At 45.1% G+C, this 19587-nt stretch overlaps 1 protein-coding gene across 1 annotated transcript in view; it reads right to left on the bottom strand.

Moving 5' to 3' along the window:
* Positions 1 to 19587, bottom strand: part of TRAFD1 (TRAF-type zinc finger domain containing 1) — a 53420-nt gene that overhangs the window by 17790 nt on the left and 16043 nt on the right. Inside the window, exons 4-5 of the mRNA XM_044275796.1 lie at positions 14076 to 14129; positions 640 to 1018 (exon numbers count right to left, since the gene is read on the bottom strand). Coding sequence (XP_044131731.1) covers positions 640 to 1018; positions 14076 to 14129 — 433 coding nt within the window. The remainder of the gene's footprint in view (positions 1 to 639; positions 1019 to 14075; positions 14130 to 19587) is intronic.

Here is a 19587-nt window from a genome sequence, read left to right as displayed (position 1 = left end):
CTGCTGGAAACTCATTCATAAACTTCTAATAGGAATAATAGAGGAAATGGCACAACAGAGTCAGATCCAAAGATGCTCCATAGGTGTTTAGATATGGTAACAGGTCCACTTTAAAGTACAAGCAACACATTTTAGAAATCTGGGACTTAGAAGATACACATACATGGGAAACACGTCACAACATCACACGAGTCAGGTGATGCATGGGCAGCACAACTCCACTGACCCATATCAAATGCGATGTGCAGGAGCTCAGACCCAGCGGCATGGGTATCCGGTAAGTAGGATTCCCTCCACAGGTCTGCCACGCTAGGGGTGTCTGGACCCAGGGATAAACAAGCCCTTTAAGTGGGTGAGGGAATTCACAGCTTATGTCCTGGGGTGACAAAGGATTGGGCATGTGTAAATCCAAAATACCCAATCATTCTGTCTCAACTGCTGGGTGGGAAGAAGCTAGGAGACCTCCATAGAGTCTGTTCACATTATATAAAGGTCTGTCACATAACGGACACTGGCAGCAACGTATAATGGAGTCTTTTCACACGAAAAACTAATACCAGTAGCTCTGAATGCCGCGTTATTAATCAAAACAGACTAAATCTGCAACGTATTAGATCATTACCAGCTCAGAAATCTTACCGTGTTCTCTCCTCGTGTATTGGTTTAGGTCATCTAATTGGGTTAAAATGGAATTTCTATAAAATCTCTTGGGTACGTGACTTGGCACCTGAGAAAGAAGGTTGTTCACTAAGGCGCTTCTGTTCACAGACGGAAATGACGGCACCGCATAGTCTCTGCTGTCCTCCCAACTGTGGACTCTCGCCGGTTTCTTTTGCGCCTTCACTTTGCCACACACAGCCGGGTGCTCCGTGAGGTCCTTAATCATTACACTGGAGCCACAATTCTCACACTGCTCAGTCCGAGCGCCACAATAATCTTCATGATTTTCTAGTGTATTAAAGGTCACTTCCAGCTCACAAAACTGGCATTTAACCAGACGCAAAGGACAAGAGGATTTCTGCAAAAAAAAAAATAATAAAAAAAAAAAAGAATTTCCAAATACTAACACACTGTATTTCAGGTTACCCCACGGAGCATGGCAGCTGACTGTTTCCATCCCTTACTGATAGGTCATAGATTTATATAATACATGCAATGACTACAGACAGACATAAGCTGCACCTCAGACATCATTTTCGTATTTCTCAGGCTACTTTCACACTTGCGTTCAGAGCGGATCCGTCTGAGACGGATCCGCTCATATAATGCAGACGGTGGATCCGTTCAGAACAGATCCGTCTGCATTATATTGTAAAAAAAATTCTAAGTGTCAAAGTAGCCTCAGACGGATCCGTCCAGACTTTACATTGAAAGTCAATGGGGGACGGATCCGTTTGAAAATTGAGCCATAGTGTGTCATATTCAAACGGATCCGTCCCCATTGACTTACATTGCAAGTCTGGACGGATTCGTTTTGCCTCCGCACGGCCAGGCCGACACCCGAACGCTGCCAGACTGATGCATTCTGAGCGGATCCGCATCCACTCAGAATGCATTAGGGCTGGACGGAAGCATTCGGGGCCGCTTGTGAGAGCCTTTGAACGGAACTCACAAGCGGAGCCCCGAATGCTAGTGTGAAAGTAGCCTCAGTTGTAAGTAACGGAAGGCTTCATTCTAAGCCCATCCACCACCTTTAGGCCTCATGCTCAAAACCATATCAGTTTTGTGGTCCGCAAAACATGGACGATGTCCGTGCGACGTCTGTTTTTTGTGGACCCACTGACTTCAATTGGTCCTTGGTCCGCATTTTGCCGCAAAGAATAGGACATGTTCTATTTTTTTTTTTTTCAGAATGGACACATGGATGTGGACAGCAAATGGATGACATTGCGGTCCAATTTTTTTGCAGACCCGTAGAAATGAATGGGTCTGTGTGCAGTACGCAAAACAAATGCAGATCGGACACGTATACAAAATGCAGTCGCGTGCGTCTGTGAGGCCTTACTGAAAGTCTAAGGCTTCTTGTACATCTGCGTTTTTCCTGTGACGGATCTCAAAACCGCTTCAAGTTTTCTCCCCATTAATCTTCAATGGGGACAAAAATGAACGGAGTGCATCAGAATGCACTCCGTTCCATTTCGTTGCGTTCCCATGACACACACAAAGCCGCAAGCAGCGGTTTTGTGTACGACATGGGATACTGATCAAGACGGATCCGGCATGAAAACGGATCCGGCATGATCAAGACGGATCCGGCATGGTGCAGGATCTGTTTTTCGGACACACAAAAAATGGATCCAACGCCCATAGACTTACAATGGATTTAGTGACAAATCAGTCTTGTTCATTTTGGAGATAATACAACCAGATCCTGATGCAGACCGTCGTATCACTACTGAGCGGATGCAGACCGTCGTATCATTACTGAGCGGATGCAGACCGTCGTATCATTACTGAGCGGATGCAGATCGTCGTATTATTGAACACATGCGTTTTTTGCTGATCCCCTCTGGATCAGCAAAAATGCAGATATTAAAGTAGCCTAAGAAGTTGTTCTGTTCACCAGATGATCTGGCCAAGGAAAGTGGCGGGATGTGGACCTATATAAAGAAACAAGCAGAGAAGACAAGGATTGTGTCATCTCTGCATACCCTTCTGTCAAATGCAAAATCAGCTTCTGCCTTCAGGAACGTCTCACTCAGTGGGGGTCATTTACAAAGCATGTCAAGCCACTCTTTGGCTTAAAAAAAAAAGTTGCAAGACAGTACTTTACGACTTTTTTTTTTTTTTTAACTCCCGTACGACAATATCTTGTCACTCAAGTGTTTTTATGCCACCCTTGCCACTTAGGAGTGGTGGGGGTGTAAAAGAGTGAAAACGAGGACTCTCCTGCATAATGGAAACGGGATGGATCCGTTATGCAGGCCATAGACTTCTATTATGACGGAAAGAATAACGGAATGGCTCTAAAGGCATTCCATTATGCATTCCGTCATAGAATTGCGTTATGGTCCGTGGTAACGGAAACCATAACGCAATTCTGCTTTTACCACAAAACGAAGCGTGAACGAATTTCAAAATATGAAATTAGGTAATCTCTAGCCAATGAACACAATGGGCAATCTAACAATTGACAGTTATTGTCATCCAAGGTGACTTAAAAAAAGTAAAAGTTAAAAAAAAGTTTTTACAAATAAAAAGAGAGCTAATGTAAAAGAATGATGTGTCAGCCAACTGGAGTCCAATCAATGAGATGAGAGGCGTTTGTTACAGCTGCCCTGCCCTATAAAAAACACACACCAGTTCTGGGTTTGCTTTTCACAAGAAGCATTGCCTGATGTGAATGATGCCTCGCACACAAGAGCTCTCAGAAGACCTATGATTAAGAATTGTTGACTTGCATAAAGCTGGAAAGGGTTATAAAAGTATCTTCAAAAGCCTTGCTGTCCATCAGTCCACGGTAAGACAAATTCTCTATAAATGGAGAAAGTTCAGCACTGCTGCTACTCTCCCTAAGAGTGGCCATCCTGTAAAGATGACTGCAAGAGCACAGTGCAGACTGCTCAATAAGGTGAAGAAGAATCCTAGAGTGTCAGCTCAAGACTTACAAAAGTCTCTGGCATATGCTAGCCTCCCTGTTAGCAAATCTACGATACGTAAAACACTAAACAAGAATGGATTTCATGGGAGGATACCACAGAGGAAGCCACTGCTGTCCAAAAAAAACATTGCTGCACGTTTACAGTTTGCACAAGAGCACCTGGATGTTCCACAGCAGTACTGGCAAAATATTCTGTGGATAGATGAAACCAAAGTTGAGTTGTTTGGAAGAAACACACAATACTATGTGTGGAGAAAAAGAGGCACAGCACACCAACATCAAAACCTCATCCCAACTGTGAAGTATGGTGGTGGGGGCATCATGGTTTGGGGCTGCTTTGCTGCATCAAGGCCTGGACGGATTGCCATCAAAAGGAAAAATGAGTTCCCAAGTTTATCAAGACATTTTGCAGGAGAACTTAAGGCCATTTGTCCACCAGCTGAAGCTCAACAGAAGATGGGTGTTGCAACAGGACAACGACCCAAAGCATAGAAGTAAATCAACAACAGAATGGCTTAAACAGAAGAAAATACGCCTTCTGGAGTGGCCCAGTCAGAGTCCTGACATCAACCCGATTGAGATGCTGTGGCATGACTTCAAGAAAGCGATTCACACCAGACATCCCAAGAAAATTGCTGAACTGAAGCAGTTCTGTAAAGAGGAATGGTCAAGAATTACTCCTGACCGTTGTGCTCGTCTGATCTGCAACTACAGGAAACGTTTGGTTGAAGTTATTGCTGCCAAAGGAGGTTCAACCAGTTATTAAATCCAAGGGTTCACATACTTTTTCCACCTGCACTGTGAATGTTGACATGGTGTGTTCAATAAAAACATGGTAACATTTAATTCTTTGTGTGTTATTAGTTTAAGCAGGCTGTGATTGTCTATTGTTGTGACTTAGATGAAGATCAGATCACATTTTATGACCAATTTGTGCAGAAATCCATATCATTCCAAATGGTTCACATACTTTTTCTTGCAACTGTATAATATATTATAAAAAATAAACATCATGGGCATCGCCGAGTGCAAAAATGCCCATACAATTAAAATATAACAATATTAATGGCATATGGCAAATAGAGTAACGAGGGAAAAAAATAAATAAAAAAGTGATCAAAAAGTCGCACACACTTCAAATTGGTATCACTGAAGTACAGACTGTCCCGCAAAAAATGAGCCCTCACACAGCCCCGTACACATAACTACAAAAAATTTCAAGCGGTCAGAATATGGTTATAACATTTTATTATTTTTCCTCAAAGGTTTAAAAAAAAAAAATATCAGTATTGAAACGCAAGAAAAATTATACAACTGTGGTATCGTTGTAACCGTACTGATCTGGAGAATGAAGATAACCGGTCAATTTTACTGCATAGTGTAAAAAAAACCAAAAAAAACTTCATCTCAATTGCGTTTTTTCCCAATTCTACCCCATTTGGAATTTTTTTTTCCTGCTTCCTACTACACGGTATGTAATTATAAAGTACAAGTTGTCCCTCAAAAAAATAAGCCCTCATAAGGCTATGTGAATGGAAAAATAAAAAAGTTAGGACTATGGGAAGGCTTCCCGTGAAAAACGCAAAAAAAAGGAAAATCTCACGGCCCTGAAGGGGTTAAAGGTAGACAAAAGTGTCTGTCCCTATCCAGTCTACATTTTAGGCCTCATGCACACAACCGTAGTTTGGGTCAGTCAGCGTCCAAAAAATGCAGACAGCACAGGGATTTTATCCACGTGCTGTTCTGCAAAATTATAGAACGTATCCTATTTTTGTCCGTTTTGCAGACAAAAATAGTAATTTCTAGTATTACAATGTTATACGTAATCCATATTTTGCAAGCGCAAGCAGGTCTCAAGCAGAATCAGTAAATCTCCCCCAATGCGTTTACAGACGGGGAACTGGTTATGTCAGTAAGGCCTCATGCACACAACAGTGTGTTTCCTTGTGTCTTCCTTTTTTTTTTGTCTGACAGAGGAAAAAAAAGGAAGGTTAATGAAAAGTGTAATTTTATTGCACCAAGGTCTTGTAGAAAAAAGCGGACACTGATGACATACCAGTTGTGCATCCGTTTTTTTTTGACGGACCCATTGACTTGAATGGGTCCGTCCTCCGTTTTCCACTGACAAGAATAGGACCGGTTATATTTTTTGGACGGACTGGAATCACGGACGCGGAGAAAAAACGGAGGACTATCAGTTTTTTTTTCTTCACAGCTCCAAAGAAATTTATGGGACCTCTGCTAAACTGTAAAAAATGAAGGAACAGACGCGGATGCACACAACGGTCGTGTGCATGAGGCCTAAGTGTCACAGAACAAACAGTAAGTGTGACAGCTCATAGTGCGGTGTGCCAGGGCAGGCTGTGCTGCAAGACTGGGTAGAGATAACGTAGGAGGCACCGTACAGAAAACGTTGGCAATCCTCATTCTGCATAGGCACATGGTATAATACAGTGTAGGCTCCTAGTGCTAGTGTACTCCAATAGCTTACACGCCTGGTGATGTACATGTTGATTCTTGTCTAACATGGTGAACTAGTTTGTTCAGTATTTTGTCTGGTATTGGGCAAGTAGAAGATCCAGGCCCTGCCATTTCCAAATGGTTCCCACCTGCAGAACTACACAAACACTGAATATGTAATTTGGTGGAAAAGAAAAGAACTAAGCAATTATATTAGAAGACTATGGGGTCATTTACAAAAACCATAGGATTCAGCTAATTTATGATGAGGCGTGTGCCTCGTCATAAATTAGGCGCACCTCCGGCAGTCCTTGCGTCATCATAAAAACGACACCAGCCCTCACTGTTTTCAGGCATAAAAGTTATTACATTTTTCAGAACAGTCACTCCAAAGTGCTGATTGTGCAATAAAATAGTCCAAGGAGGTTAAAAAAAATGTTTGCAAATTTGCAACTATTTTAATTGCTAAAAGCTGGCGCAAAAATGATGGTAGATGACCCCCATGTGCACAAAGACACCAGTAGCCCAGCTTTGCCTGCTCTATTCTGTAGTCTTATAATTAAATGGGTTACAAACTAAACACTGGACAGCCACGCTCATTTCCTTTATACTTTAGGCCTTATTATTTACCATTTCCAATATCTCTGTTGCACGGAGGGGAATTTATCACCTCCTACACTCCAGAATCCTGGCTTCAAAAAGTCACAAAACAGGGCATTCGCAACTGTCTGGGCTTCCTTGCACAAAAGTTTTAGGACTTTTAGAATTTTTACCACTCACTCCTGTTCTGAAAAGTAGGTGGGGAAATGGGTGTGGTGTGGTTCCCTTCCGTCAATTGTCTGCTCGCTAGAGGAGGAGACTGCTGCCATTACATGCAACCATCTCCTCTGCAGCATAGGGGCAAGCGATCGCTAATGCACCGCTCGTCCCTGTCTCATTGTTTGCCGGCATCAGAGTGCCTATTACACAGCGTAATCTGCCGCCGGCAAACCAGGATTTTTTTAACATGTAAAAGATCCCAAGTACCTGATGAACGGGTAATCAGTGGCAGTATTACATTGTCTTTTTATACTGTCAGATGATTGCTAACGAGCGGTAGGGTCTCAATACAAGAGAGAAACGCTTCTGTTTTGTCCCCATTCCTTGTCTATGAGGACAAAACGTAACTGAACAGAACAGAATGTGCCAAAATGCATTCGGTCCCTTTCTCATACCGGAGAGCAAACCGCAGCATGCTGTAGTTTGCTTTCCGTCATGGGATGCAGAGCAAGACGGATCCGGCAAGACTCATAATGTAAGTCAATGGGGACGGATACGTTTAAAGGGGTTCTGCAGTTTTTTCAAACTGATGATCTATCCTCTGGATAGATCATCAGCATCTGATCGGCGGAGGTCCGACACCCGGAACCCCTGCCGATCAGCTGTTTGAGAAGGCAGTGGCGCTTGCAGTAGCGTCGCGGCCTTCTCGCTGTTTACCGCAGGCCCAGTGACGTCACAACTAGTATCAATGGCCTGGGCGATGCTAAGCTCTATTCAAGTGAACGGAACAGCCCCGTCCAGGCCATTGATACTAGTCATGACGTCACTGGGCCTGTGGTAAACAGCGAGAAGGCTGCGGCGCTACTGCCAGCGCCGCTGCCTTCTTAAACAGCTGGGTGTCGGACCCCCGCCGATCAGAGGATAGATCATCAGTTTGAAAAACTGCAGAACCCCTTTAACTCTGACACTATATGACACAACAGAAAACGGATCTGTTCTCCATTGACTTTCAATGGAGTTCATGACGGATCTGTCTTGGGTATGTTAAAGAAAATACAACCGGATCTGTTCATAACGGATGCAGACGGTTGTATTATCAGTAACGGAAGCGTTTTTGCTGAACCCTGCCGGATCGAGCAAAAACGCTAGTGTGAAAGTAGCCTAACTCCAGTAGGGAGTGGAGTACAAAATAAATTAAGTACCATTTCTAGACAAGATGTGACAACTTTAATAAATAACATGCGACATGGTGCAAAAATAGTAATGCAGACTCAACCAAAACTTAGGGTCCATTCACACGTCCGCAAAATTGGTCCGCATCCGTTCCACAATTTTGCAGAACAGGTGCAGACCCATTCATTTTCAATGGGGCCGGAATGTGCTGTCCGCATCCGCATTTGCAGATCCGCACTTCCATTCCGCAAAAAAATAGAACATGTCCTATTCTTGTCCACAATTGTGGACAAGAAAAGGCGTTTTCTTTGAGAGTGCCGGCGATGTGCGGTCCGCAAAATGCAGAACGCACATTGCCTGTGTCCGTGTTTTGCGGATCCGCAAAACACATATGGACGTGTGAATGGACCCCAAGATATATCACTCTCACAATTGTTTTATTCAGGGGGTGAAAAACTTTCCTGACCATGTCCTGCTCACACAGCTGATTGGTTTGCTGTAAGGTATAGAGCTAGGCAGCCCCATGTAAGCTAAACACAGCAGAAGCAAATTCCTCTCCATTCTAGGCTGATGTGTATTAGCTATGCTAATCGATTATAATGAGCCAGGCTGAAAGTCCCAAGAAGTTTAAAGGGATTTACAGATATATTTTTACTGGTGGCCTATTCTCTGGATAGGTCATCAGTACCTGATCGGTGGGGGTCTGACACCCTGGACCCCCAATCGATCAGCACACTAACCACAGCGTCGATAAAAAATAGTAGAGATTTGTGTGTGATTTTTATTGCAGATATGAGGATTTTCTGCATACAAATCTGCGGTGTGCAAGTAGCCTTGGGCTGTACACGAGTGCAGGTTGTGCAACAGAATTTCTGCATGGATTTTTATATGGATTTTTGTGTTTTTATGCTGATTTGCTGCAGATCTCACCACTGACACTGCAAAAGGTAAAATCTGCACCAAAAAATAAATACATTGCACAAATAACCGACATGTTCCGCCAGGTCAATTCAGCATTTTTCCGCATGGAAAAAAAGCTAAGTGTACATGATATCTGTCTAATCTCTTTCACTTTACAGGCACTGTATTATGGTCCATTCACACGTCCGCAAATGGGTCCGCATCCTTTCTGCAATATCGGGAACGGGTGCGGACCCATTAATTCTCAACGGGGCAGGAATGGATGCGGAGAGCACACTATGTGCTCTCCGGATCCGCACTTCCGGAGCGCGGCCCCGAGCTTCCGGGCTGCGGCTCCGGAAAAAAATAGAACATGTCCTATTCTTGTCCGCAATTGCGGACAAGAATAGGCAGTTCTATGGGGGGTGCTGGCCGGGTGTATTGCGGATCCGCAGTACCCCACAGACGTGTGAATGGACCCTTAGGCCCCATGCACACGGCCGTGTTTCACAGCCGTGTGCGGGCCGTGGAACCGCGGCCTGGATCCCTCCTGAGAGCAGGAGCGCACGGCGTCACTGGTTGCTATGACGCCGTGCGCTCCCTGCTGCCGCCGCAATACAGTAATACACTGGTATGATCTATACCAGTGTATTACTGTACTGTGCCGGCAGCAGGGAGCGCACGGCGTCATAGCAACCAGTGACGCCGTGCGCTCCTGCTCTCAGAAGGGATCCAGGCCGTGGTTCCACTGCCCGCACACGGCTGTGAAACACGGCCGTGTGCATGGGGCCATACACTGGTATGATCTATACCAGTGTATTACTGTACTGTGCCGGCAGCAGGGAGCGCACGGCGTCATAGCAACCAGTGACGCCGTGCGCTCCTGCTCTCAGAAGGGATCCAGGCCGTGGTTCCACTGCCCGCACACAGCCGTGTGCATGGGGCCTTATGCTGCGTTTTGTCTGCACGTAATCTGCAATGCGTGACAGTACACAAGTGCAGGTGACTGCACAGAATTTCCACAGGAATTTCCGTGCATTTCTGCAGTACATCTGCACCAAAGTCCGCAATTTCTAATTGAGGATTAGATGAGGTTTTGCAGCAGATCTCGCTCTTCCATTGAAAAGGGTAAAATCTGCAACTAAAACCGCAAACATAAGTGTTGTCATAATGTGGCTTCTGTAATCCACAATGCAGGTCAATTTCTGTATGGAAACAATCCGCAAAGTGTACATGAGATATGTGTAATGTCATACACTTTGCTGGTACTGTACTACTCTGCAGTTTTTCTGCACAGAAAAAACTTGCGTATTCTGCAATGTGTAGAGGTGGCCTTGGGTTATGTTCACACAGAGGATTTTTGGTGTGGGTTTTGGCCCAGATCCTGCACTAAAAACAGATGCAGAACCTCTCCATCGATCACATTGGGGAATCTGCATGTTAAACCATATATAAAAAAATATAAAAAGTCAAACACTGTCAAAAAAAGGAAATAACCTGTCCATTCTTGATGTGGGTTCAGAACTCCCACACAAAATCAGCAGGAATGAAAATCCATATTTAAAAAATAAAAATTTGATTCCACATTAGTTTTTTTCAGCACAGACAATATTGTGAACACTGATGCAGTTTTAATGTGGGAATTCGGCGCAAAATCTGTGTTAAAAAGTTGTAGAGCTTTTAATTTATACGGTGATTAAAGAAGCTTTCCAGTAAATGTTTGCCTATATAGTGGAGTGTATGCTTTTAATAAAGAATAAGGCCTCTTGCACATGAACTTTTTTTCCCCCCATTTCCGTTCCGTATACGGAACCATTGATTTCAATGGATCCGCAAAAAAAAAACGGAAGGTACTCCGTACGCCTTCCGTTTCCTTATTTCCATTCACAGATAGAACATGTCCTATTATTGTCCGCAAAACGGACAAGGATAGTACTGTTCTATCAGGGGCCAGCTGTTCCGTTCCGCAAAAAACTGAATGCACATGGACGTCATCCGTTTTTTTCTGCGGATCTGTTTTTTGAGGACCGCAAAATACAGAAAAAGCCATACAGTCGTGTGCAAGAGGTCTAAGCTAGAGGCTCTTTAGTATATCGTGTGTGTACTTGATTTTGCTTTCAAGGTTGTCTGCCATCTTGTCTCCTTTTTCATGCGGATGGGTTTCCCCTAATGCAATCTCATGTGCAGCCCTGCAACCTACATTTCCCATTTATTGCTTGCTATCCAGAGGCAGAGGGGGTAAAGACCCAATACACTGCACATGCTGCGCTATGAGCCCTAGCTAAGGGCAGCAAGTGATGGATCAGTGACGTAGAACTTGTGTCCTTTACCTATAAAAACCCCCCTCCACAGAGATGCTACTTCACACTGCTCTCCTCTGCCTTGTAAGAGCAGACGGGAGGATACCCATCACAAGCAGGAGTCAGGGGAGAGCAGCATGACGCTGCATCACCTTGAAATACAATGGACTCTACGCTGAACCCAGAAAAAGGCAGGGGTGAGTGAGGGGAGTTTTTATAAGGCTTATTGCACACGAGCGATACGGAATGAGTCAGGGTCTATTCAGGGAAAAACTGATGGTCTTCCATGCAAGTTCAATTAGTTTTGTCTGTGATTTCATTCAGTGTTTCAGTTTTTTTCCGCATGGATGCAATCCATTTTTGATGTCTTTTTCATGCACAGTAACAAAAACTGAAGAACATGTTGCGATCTGCAATGCAGAGATAATCAGTGATAAATGGCGCTCATGTACACAAATGAGTCAGGATTCGGTCTGGATGCTACATGCTTCGCATATGGACGGAAAACTCGCTCCTGTGAAAGAGGCCTAACTGCAACTAATCACTCAATGGACGCACCTACATCACTACATTTCTATTCCCTTATCTACAGCAGAAATGATCTCATCAGCAGCATTCTATAAATGGGGGGGGGGCATAGGGAGGTACAAAATAGGTTAACCCCGTGGGGAGGGAAAGTGCGAGGAGGGATTTAGTAGATGCTGGTGTAATTCACAGGTCATACCTGGGGACAATGATCTCCTGTCTACATAGGAGAACCCGCTCTTGACTTGTGGTCAGGCTGGTGATCACAAGAAATAAGAGGCTTCAGACTGTATGAATGGAACACATAACACTGCTAGAATATTGCTGGAGAGTTAGCATTAAAAGTCCCAGAAAAAATGCTTGAACTGCTTCTTTAAAGGGAACCTGTCACTGGGATGTTGTGTATGGAGCTGAGGACATGGGTTGCTAGATGGCCGCTAGAACATCTGCAATACCCAGTCCCCATAGCTCTGTGCTTTTATTGTGTAAAAAACTGATTTGATACATACGCAAATTACCCCGAGATGAGTCCTGACTCATCTCACGTACAGGACTCATCTCAGGTTAATTTGCATATCTATCAAATCATTTTTTTTACACAATAAAAGCACACAGAGCTATGAGGACTGGGTATTGCGGATGTGCTAGCTGCCATCTAGCAACCCATGTCCTCAGCTCCATACCCAAAATCCCGGTGACAGGTTCCCTTTAAGCAATAGTCATACAAAATAAAAGGAGTATTAAATTAATAAAACACGAGGTAGGGGTTTTCCAACAGTTAGAAGGTTGGCTGATCTATATATTTTCTGTACAGAATTATGCCCATAAGAACTCAATTCAGACGGCCGTAGTGTTTTGTGGACCGCACATGGCCTCAACCACAATAGCCTATTCTTGTCCAGGAGTGCGGAAAATAGGACATGCTCTATCCTTTCCACGGTGTGCCATCCACATCTTTTGCGGCCCCGTTGAAATGAAGGGGTGTGCACCCGTTACGCAAAATTGTGGAACGGGTGCGGACTCGTTCATACGGCTGCCTGAATGGGCCCTAAGATTAAGCATGCTTTTATAAAATAACCCACTTAAGTCAATTGGTTTGCATCTGCAAACAGCGTGCACACGGACGGTGCCCGTGCATTGTTGACCGTTATTTGGGGTCCGCAGCACGGCCATAGGGCACACACGCCCATGTGCCCTTAGTCTGTAAAAACAAAGTTTAGAAGAAGGAAAAAAATAAAAAAATTACCTTAATGCCACCTGCACACTTTACGGATCATACACGTTTTTATCTGTATAGATTCTCCCGTGGAAAATGTTCAGCATAATACAGTACCAGCAAAGTGTATGATATTTCACAAATGTCGTGTACACTTTGCTTTTCCTTTGGTGTTGAAATTAATCTACTGTTCAGATTTTGAGATCTGCAACAACTCAATTCAACGCAACGGTGAGATCTGCAGTGAAACTGCATCAAATCCGCACCAAAAATTGCAAGGAACACAGAAGCCTGGCTTACAGTGCAACGGTGGCGTGCTTGCTGCACTGAACAGTTCATTATGAGACAAATTTCTCCAGAATGAGGCCAACAACTAAGATGGGACCAAGAGCGTTTTACTCAGAGGACCATCACACGCCTAACAATTCATTTACACGGGTATGGTGGTGACAAATTCCCTTCAGGGTCTATTCACACATCCGTATGTACGGCTCCGCATCCGCTATTTTGCAGAACGGATGTGTACTCATTCATTTCAATGGGGAAAAAATAAAATATAAGAGCATGTCCTATTTTTGTCCGCAGCCACGGACAACAATAGGCATTTCTATTGCAGGGCCGACCACGTGTGGTTCGCAAAATGCGGAACGCACATGGCCGGTCTCAGTGTTGTGCAGATCTCCAATTTGCGGACCGCAAAACACTTGCGAATGCGTGAATGGACCCTTAGGGTCCTTTCACATGTCCGTGAATGTGTCTGCAACCGTTCCGCAATTCTGTGGAACGGGTGAGAACCCATTCATTCTCTATGGGGCAGGAATGGATGCGGACAGCACACAGTGTGCTGTCCGCATCCGTATTTCCGGAGCGTGCCCCCGATCTTCCGGTCCGCTGTGCCGAAAAAAAAATAGAACATGTCCTATTCTTGTACGCAGTTGCGGACAAAAATAGGCAGCTCTATGGGGGTGCCGGCCGGGTGTATTGAGGATCCACAATACACTACGGACGTGTGAATGGACCTTTTAAGTGAGCAAATGAGACCAGCACAAATACATTGGGGTCATTATAAAATAGACAGACATTCCTGAGAAACCTGCATTCTACCCGCGAACATAAGAACAGAAGTACACGATAAACTGACCTCATGTTCCTCCAGTGCACACTTCTCCATGGTCATGCTGCATTTGCAAGTCACCTGCAATAGAAAAATGAGATCTATAAACTAGACCTGAATATTTTAGGCATGGTTTATACAATAAACTGTTAAAAAACCACAACTGAACAACGAATGTTCATTCACTGAATTTAACAGACTTCATCAGCCCCTGGATAAAAACCTTGGATGTTTCCATTCACCAAGGCTACGGCCATCACCGTTTATTGGAGGAGGTTTTGAGGCAGATTTGCCTGCAGGATTTTCAGCCAAAGCCAGAGGTGGATCCACCAGGAAAGAGAAGAATAAATCTTTACTTTATTATATATTTCTGATGGCTTTCGAATCCACTTCTGACTTCTGAAAACTGTTCAGCTGTACCCTGACAGAAAAAAAAAAGACAGTGAGAAACTGAAACAGTGGGTAAGATATAGTAAGACTGGCATTTCATACACCAGTCTTAAAGGTCATTGGCGTAAAATGCAACATATTTATTGAAAGACGCAGGCCTCTTAATAAATTTGGCGCATCTTCTACAACTATGAGCTGGCACAGATTTTAATTACAATTTATGCCAGTTTCACTAAGTATCTTTCTACCCCTCATCTAAGCCTCACCCACTGTACTTACCACTTTTGAAAAGTGTTGAGAGAAGTGAAAAGTCACAAAGTATGGTATGTGCCATAATTAAAAGTAATGTAAAAAGTTTGATATATCTGTTCCAGTGTATACAAAAAGGTTGTAGAACTTTGCACTGTACAATACCTACATAAAACCAGAATAATCTGTTGTCCCATTAAGACGGCTTATCCAAAGAATAGGACATAAGGACCTGATCGGCGGTGGTCCGACCAATGGGACTGCTGCTGATCACGAGAATGGGGGTCCAGTTTCCCCTGTTTAAATGGAGCAGTGATCATGCATGCTCACTGGCACTGCTACTACAGAAATCCAAGTACAAGAGCTAAGCTACCTCTGGCAGCCCCATAGTGCTGAATGGAGTGGCAGCGAGAATGCATGACCACAAATGGGGAGGAAAAGGGCCCCCCATTCTCGGGATCAGCAGGGGTCCCATTGGTCAGACCCCCTCCGATCAGATGTTATGCCTAAGGGCTCATGCACGCGTCCGTGCCGTGTTTTGCTGTACGCAAACTGCCGATCCGCAAAACACGGATGCCACTAGTGTGCGTTCCTCGATTTGTGGAACGGAACAGGCGGCCCATGATAGAAATGCCGCAAATCGGACAAGAATCCGCATCTTTTGCGGCTCCATTTAAGTAAATGGGTCCGCATTAGAGCCACATGCGAGCCCAAACAACAGTCGTGTGCATGAGCCCTTATTCTGTGAATGTGAACCATAGTTTTCAATCATGAACATTTAACGCCTTAGATTCCATGGTCAATTGCAACCACAACATATGAGAAGTTATTCCTTACCTCCCTTCCCCCCCTTCCCTTCCCAATGAGACTGCAACAGTCACTCACTTGCTGTGGCAGGCTAGGGCCTTCTACAGTTCCTAATGACTGTACATTCCAGTCCTCTTGGAGAACAAATAATAAACTTTAAAAAAAAAAGTTTATAAAAACATCCAAAACATTTAAAAATTCAAATCAGATCCTTTTCACATTATACACCACAAAGAAAAATAAATAATAATAATAATTTGTATCATTGCATCCAAAAAAGCCTGCACTATTAAAATATAAAAGTATTTATCCTGTACGGTGACGCCATAACAGAGAAAAATATCTAAATGCTTGTATTGCTGTTTTTTTGTTGCCAAACCTTCCAAAAAGCCATACACACACTAGTAATCATACATAACCACAGAATAAAAGGTGAAGTAGCATTTTTGAAGCCCAATGAATGCAGTAAATACAAAACCCGTAAAACAATAGTGGAATTGTATTTTTCCCATAATTCCACCTTCTTAATAATAATTAATAATTTTTGGCTTTCCAATACATTGTATGGAATGTTAAAGGGGTTTTATGAGATTTTTATCCTCTGATAGGTCAGTATCTGATCGGTGGGGGTCCGACACCAGGGACCTCTGCTGATCAGCTGTTTGAGAAGGAGCCGGTGCTGTTCTCCTTTGAGCACCGCAGCCTTCTCTCTGCTTTTCCTAGGCCAGTGATGACATGTTCATCGTTCACGTGTCCTAGGAGCAGCTCAGCCCCATAGAAGTGAATGGGGCAGAGCACGGACGCTATACAATGTACGACTCACAAGCCCTCATATGCCTATGTGTATGGAAAAGTTAAAAAAAGTTAAAAAAACAACCATTAAAGGGGTTATCCTAGATAAGTTATTTCTGAGTTATCCCCAGGATAGGTCAGATCTGTGCGGGTGCAGCACCTGGGATCCCCACTGATCAGCTGTTAGAAGAGGCCTTAAATGCCGCAGCCTCTTCCTAGACCAGTGACATCACTGTACATCAGTCACATGTCCTGGCTGCAGCTCCGCTCCATCCAAGTCAATGGGGCCGAGCTGCAATACCAAGCACTGCCACTATACAATGTACAGCGCTGTGCTTGGAAAGCTGTCGGCAGCTTGCATCACTCACACAGCTTTGGTGGGCATAGCAGCTCCCTGAAACAGATGATTGGCAGGGATACCAGGACTTGGACCCACACTAATGTGAAAATCATGACCTATCCCGAGGATAAGTCATCATTACTTTTTCCAGGATAATCTCTTTAACCCCTTACCGGACTTTAAAGATGGTGCCTGCTTTGCTTGGTTCAAACAGTAGGCCCTCTGGACTTTAGTCCGCAAATGGCCGTAAAGCTGATCGTGTGGGCTCCATAGGAACATAGGGGGTCATTTATCAAGCTGAAATCCAGGTGCAGATTGCGACGCAATGGTTAGTTGTGCCGTAATCTGCGATTTTTCCCCGCTCACGCCAGGTCTGAACAAGGGGGCGTGGCACGGGCAGGTAATTCCGTTTCATTTACCATTTTCTACATTGTTTCAGGCTAAGGCCTCATGCACACGACAGTATTTTTTCACGGTCCGCAAAAACGGGGTCCGTAGGTCCGTGACCGTTTTTTCGCCCGTGGGTCTTCCTTGATTTTTGGAGGATCCACGGACATGAAAAAAAAAGTCGTTTTGGTGCCCGCCTGGCCGTGCTGAGCCAAACGGATCCGTCCTGAATTACAATGCAAGTCAATGGGGACGGATCCGTTTGACGTTGACACAATATGGTGCGATTGCAAACGGATCCGTCCCCCATTGACTTTTAATGTAAAGTCAGGAGTCCCTTTATACCATCGGATCGGCGTTTTCTCCAATCCGATGGTATATTTTAACTTGAAGCGTCCCCATCACCATGGGAACGCCTCTATGTTAGAATATACTGTCGCATATGAGTTAGATCGTGAAACTCAGATCCGACAGTATATTCTAACACAGAGGCCTTCCCATGGTGATGGGGACGCTTCAGGTTAGAATATACTAAACTCATTGGTGGCCATTGGTGGCCAGTGCGGGCCCCCCCCCCCCTGTAGTTAACTTATTGGTGGCCAGTGGGCCCCCCCTCCCTCCCCTGTAGTTAACTCGTTGGTAGCCAGCCCCTTTCCTTGTAGTTAACTCTTTGGTAGCCAGTGGAGAGTACCGATCGGAGTCCCAGTTTAATCGCTGGGGCTCAGATCGGTAACCATGGCAACCGGGACACTACTGCAGTCCCGGTTGCCATGGTTACTCAGCAAGTTGTAGAAGCATCATACTTACCTGCGAGCTGCGATGTCTGTGTACGGCCGGGAGCTCCTCCTACTGGTAAGTGACAGATCATTAGGCAATGTGCCGCACAGACCTGTCACTTACCAGTAGGAGGAGCTCCCGGCTAGACACAGACATCGCAGCTCGCAGGTAAGTATGATGCTTCTACAAATTGCTAAGTAACCATGGCAACCGGGACTGCAGTAGCGTCCCGGTTGCCATGGTTACTGATCGGAGCCCCAGCGATTAAACTGGGACTCCGATCGGTACTCTCCACTGCCACCAATGATAGGGGGGGAGATTTTAATTAGGAGGGGGAGGGAGGGGAGAGGGCCCACTGGCCACCAACAAGTTAACTACAGGGGAGGGAGGGGGGGGGGGGGGCAGTCATGTACACAGTTCTTTTAGTATATTCTAACTAGAAGCGTCCCCATCACTATGGGAACGCCTCTGTGTTAGAATATACTGTCGGATCTGAGTTTTCACAAAGTGAAAACTCAGCTCTGAAAAAGCTTTTATGCAGACGGATCTTCGGATCCGTCTGTATAAAAGTAACCTACGGCCACGGATCACGGACACGGATGCCAATCTTGTGTGCATCCGTGTTCTTTCACGGACCCATTGACTTGAATGGGTCCGTGAACCGTTGTCAGTCAAAAAAAAAAATAGGACAGGTCATATTTTTTTGACGGACAGGATACACGGATCACGGTCTCGGCTGCAAAACAGTGCATTTTCCGATTTTTCCACGGACCCATTGAAAGTCAATGGGTCCGCGAAAAAAAACGAAAAACGGCACAACGGTCGTGTGCATGAGGCCTAAATGTAAGACAGCTCAGTAGAGTCCGGCGACTCTTCATAACTTAGGCAATCCACAACTAGCTGTGGCCTTTGTTAAAGGGAACCTGTCACCCAAAAATCGCCTATTAAGCTGTTTACAGTACCTTATAGTGCTGTATAGTCGTTTCCTGATGCACTTTTTGTTAGTTTTGCAGCATGTATGCTCAGTCAGAAATCGATGTTATATTCAGCTGCTGCCCCGTGCTTCAAGTCAGGCTTGAAGTCACGGGGGCAGCGGCCTCGGCGTCTTACATGGCCCTCTCCCCGCCCCCTGCCTCTGTGACTGACAGCCGAAATCCGATTCCGGGACCGCGCTCAACGGCCGCATGCGCAGTAAAGGGCGGCAGGAGCGCGGTCCCGGCTGCCGCGCGTACTACGCGCCGTCTTACTTTCGCCGCACTGCGCATGCGCCCGACATCCTGTATCAAACGCGCCCGCGCCCTCATCTGGGCGCGGGCGCGTTTGATACAGGATGTCGGGCGCATGCGCAGTGCGGCGAAAGTAAGACGGCGCGTAGTACGCGCGGCAGCCGGGACCGCGCTCCTGCCGCCCTTTACTGCGCATGCGGCCGTTGAGCGCGGTCCCGGAATCGGATTTCGGCTGTCAGTCACAGAGGCAGGGGGCGGGGAGAGGGCCATGTAAGACGCCGAGGCCGCTGCCCCCGTGACTTCAAGCCTGACTTGAAGCACGGGGCAGCAGCTGAATATAACATCGATTTCTGACTGAGCATACATGCTGCAAAACTAACAAAAAGTGCATCAGGAAACGACTATACAGCACTATAAGGTACTGTAAACAGCTTAATAGGCGATTTTTGGGTGACAGGTTCCCTTTAAGACCGATGTCTAAAACACTGGTCTTAATAAATGTGCCTCAAAGTGTATTTCTCATACACTCCAATGTTAATGCATTGGAGTGTTTGAGAGAAACAATCTAATG

Source organism: Bufo gargarizans, chromosome 1 (genome assembly GCF_014858855.1).
Source record: "Bufo gargarizans isolate SCDJY-AF-19 chromosome 1, ASM1485885v1, whole genome shotgun sequence".
Taxonomy (NCBI): domain Eukaryota; kingdom Metazoa; phylum Chordata; class Amphibia; order Anura; family Bufonidae; genus Bufo; species Bufo gargarizans.
The sequence above is the reverse complement of the archived record's forward strand: the minus strand, read 5'-3'. Positions and strand labels throughout refer to the sequence as shown.